Source organism: Raphanus sativus, unplaced genomic scaffold (genome assembly GCF_000801105.2).
Source record: "Raphanus sativus cultivar WK10039 unplaced genomic scaffold, ASM80110v3 Scaffold5029, whole genome shotgun sequence".
Lineage (NCBI taxonomy): Eukaryota > Viridiplantae > Streptophyta > Magnoliopsida > Brassicales > Brassicaceae > Raphanus > Raphanus sativus.
This window is the reverse complement of record NW_026620329.1, coordinates 1474-5107: the sequence shown is the minus strand read 5'-3', so window position 1 is coordinate 5107 and position 3634 is coordinate 1474. Positions and strand designations below refer to the sequence as shown.

The window sequence follows — 3634 nt, the reverse complement described above, 5'->3', positions numbered from 1 at the left end:
GAAAAATCATATTTCAGATTTAAAATATTTTATATCAGTCGAAATAATTTATTCGATTTTCAGTTTGGATTATTTGGATTTCGGTCTCAAGCTTTTTGTCTAAAATGTGCGACATGCATACCTGCGGTTGTGGCTTTTTGATCTCTAGACAGATTCGTTGGGCCTTTAACCTAACTTAAATGGGCATTAAGTGAGGCCCCAGTTCTTAAACCTCACACTCCAAGACTGAGCTCATTCTTCATCTCCGCCATTTCTCACCAACCTCTCTCAGTTAATAGTCCCGCGTGAACACCACGCGCCGCCGGTGTAATCTTCGAATCTCAACCATGAATCTCACCTCCATGTCTTCGTCTTCCTCCATACACGCACGACTAGCTCTCATCGCTTTACTCTCAGCGACCACATTTTACTGCATCCAAAAATACCGCCGCTTGAAACTTCTCAAACACAACCACCTCTCCTCAAACCTAAACCCTAGCACCACCAGAAGAGGAAAGATCTTCTTCATCTCCCAAACCGGCACATCCAAATCCCTAGCCCAACGCCTCCGCGACCTCCTGGCCTCAAACGGCATCGCGTTCGACCTCGTCGATCCGCGAAGCTACGAGCCGGAGGATCTCCCGAAAGAAACGCTAGCCATCTTCATCGTTTCTACATGGGACGGAGGTAAGCCGCCGAAGGACGGAGAGTTTCTCGTCGACTGGCTCTCCGAGAGCGCGGAGGATTTCCGAGTGGGGTCGCTTGTTCTCTCCGGTTGCAGGTTCGCCGTGTTCGGAGTCGGGGGGCGGGCGTATGGAGAGTCGTATAATGCTGTGGGGAAGGAGCTGTCGAGGAGGATGGTGGGATTGGGTGGAGTGGAGATGGTTCCGATGGGAGAAGGTGATGTTGACGATGGAGAGATGGATGGAGTGTTTAGGGATTGGTGTGATGGAGTGATTAGGGTTCTGAAAGGAGGCTCTGCTCAAGAAACAAATGAGATTTCTCAGAACGGTGCTGTTGTGAGTGATGGCGAGTATATTGATACAACAGATGAAGAGGAGGAGGAAGAAGATAGCAATGATATTGTTGATCTTGAAGATATTGCTGGGAAAGCTCCTTCTAGGAAGAACGGTGTAGTTAAAGTGGCTAAAGGTGATGGGAAGAAGGAGATGGTGACACCTGTGATCAGAGCTAGCTTAACCAAGCAGGTGTGTTCATGTTGATTTGGATTTGCTAAGTACTAAGCCTGATTCTGTTTGCTTGAGCTTTGAAGCAAACTTATGATTTGCAGTTTCAAGCCTTTTTATTAGAATGGAGATGGCCTGTAGATTTTCTGAAAGTTTTGTGAAACTTGCAGGGATATAAAATCATTGGTTCGCATAGTGGGGTTAAGATTTGTAGATGGACAAAGTCGCAGCTTAGAGGCAGGGGAGGTTGTTACAAGCACTCCTTTTATGGCATTGAGAGTCACAGGTTTGATTGATTGCAAGTTGTCTTTTTTTTTCTCCCTTCTATTATAGGTCGTGATTCTTATGTTGTTGTTTTTTTGAATAAACAAGGTGTATGGAGACAACACCTAGTTTGGCTTGTGCGAACAAATGTGTCTTCTGTTGGAGGCATCATACAAACCCTGTGGGAAAGAGCTGGCAGTGGAAGATGGACGATCCTAAAGAGATTGTGAAAGGTGCTCTTGATCTTCATACAAAGATGATCAAACAGATGAAAGGAGTTCCAGGTCTGATTATCATATTCCTTGCTTGCGGAAGATACATGCTTATAAATCTCAATCTGGTCTTTGATATTCTATGGGTTAAGTTGGGATCCGATGAAACCAATTTAGATTATCTCTTAGTTTATGAAACTCAGCTTCATTTATCTAGATATGCATGTTAAGAAAGCCATTTAGACCGTTGACCAAAAAAGGTTGTGAGCTTGCTAGTTATAGATAACCTGCGTGTCTTGTTACTTGATTAATTTGTTTCCACCACTTAGTTGAATGTCAGAAGCTGACGCTTTATTTATTGGCGGGATATGTTCTTCAGGTGTAACTGCAGAGAAATTACAAGAAGGTCTAACACCAAGGCATTGTGCGTTATCACTTGTTGGTGAGCCAATTATGTATCCAGAGATCAATGCCCTTGTAGATGAACTACATGGAAAGCGTATATCCACATTTTTGGTTACTAATGCCCAATTCCCCGAAAAGATTTTGATGATGAAGCCCATCACCCAGGTCTGTCTCTTGTTAGTTATTTCAGAAATGAGCTCTGAAAGCTCTCCATGCACTCGTTGAATTACCAAATTTTCTGTCTCGTTATCTTTTGATATCTACAGTTGTACGTAAGTGTAGATGCTGCCACCAAAGAGAGCTTGAAGGCTATTGATAGGCCTCTCTTTGCAGACTTCTGGGAGCGCTTTATTGTGAGTGCCTAAATCAAATTCCTTCATGTAAAATCCTTGGAAATGAAATGTGAGTTAAGGTAAAGGCATATAATCTCTGCACCATTTGTATCACAGGACTCCTTGAAAGCTCTCCAAGAGAAGCAGCAGCGAACCGTCTACCGTTTAACACTTGTCAAAGGATGGAACACAGAGGAGCTAGAAGCTTATTTCAACCTCTTTAGCATTGGGAAACCTGATTTCATCGAGATCAAAGGAGTCACATATTGTGGATCGTGAGTGTGTTTCACTTGCTTTCTTCTATCTCCCCGCTCTTGTTACTCACAGTCATATAACTTATATGTTAATCTTATTGAAACATAAACAGATCTGCAACATCAAAGTTGACAATGGAGAATGTACCATGGCACGCAGATGTTAAAGCGTTCTCAGAAGCTCTGTCTCTGAAGAGCAATGGAGAGTACGAAGTAGCTTGCGAGCACGCCCATTCTTGCTGTGTTCTTCTAGGGAGAACCGACAAGTTCAAAGTGGATGGAAAGTGGTTTACTTGGATTGACTACGAAAAGTTCCACGATCTGGTTAGTTAGTTATAAACCAAACACAAGATTGATCATTCATGCTGATTTTTACTGACATTTATGAATGAATAGGTGGCTTCTGGAGAAGCGTTCACGAGCAGAGACTATATGGCTGAAACACCATCATGGGCGGTGTATGGAGCAGAGGAAGGTGGGTTTGATCCAGAGCAGTTGCGTTACAAGAAGGAAAGGCATCATCACCCTAAACCACAGCCACAGGTGGTTGTAGCTTAACTCATTTTTGTTATAGCCTTTCATATATTCTCCGTCTAGGTCTAAAGCTTTTGTGTGACAACTTCAGTGTTATAATCTTGGGAAGATGTTAGTTAAAGTTTTGAAATCATATCAAACTTTATAACAATCAAGTTTAAATTTTAGATGTAACCTTGGTTGTGATTTTAATGAAAGGCGTTTCACTAGCAATATACATCAGTTTCTTAGCTTGTTTGTTCACCACGTAAACATCAACCACACAAACCAAAAACGATACAACCTACTAATCCCTATAAATCATTATTATGAAACAATTAATTTAATTTAATCTAATTGTCATAGATTTTATACTGAAAATAGCTTTGATTACCTAAACCTATAACAAAGGTTGGCAAAAAAACTTGTTTCTTGTTTTGAATAAACTGATCCAAGAAATTATAAAGCAGATGTAGTTTTTCGTCCCA

The 3634-nt window shown here is 41.7% G+C and overlaps 1 protein-coding gene across 1 annotated transcript; it reads left to right on the top strand.

Moving 5' to 3' along the window:
- Positions 1-200: 200 nt before the first annotated feature.
- Positions 201-3380, top strand: LOC130507637 (S-adenosyl-L-methionine-dependent tRNA 4-demethylwyosine synthase-like). The gene is made up of 8 exons (XM_057002329.1): positions 201-1187; positions 1337-1452; positions 1539-1714; positions 2022-2212; positions 2314-2400; positions 2497-2654; positions 2747-2957; positions 3030-3380. Exons 1-8 carry the CDS (start codon positions 327-329, stop codon positions 3189-3191), a joined length of 1962 nt encoding a protein of 653 aa, XP_056858309.1. The 5' UTR covers positions 201-326; the 3' UTR covers positions 3192-3380.
- The last annotated feature ends 254 nt before the right edge of the window (positions 3381-3634 follow it).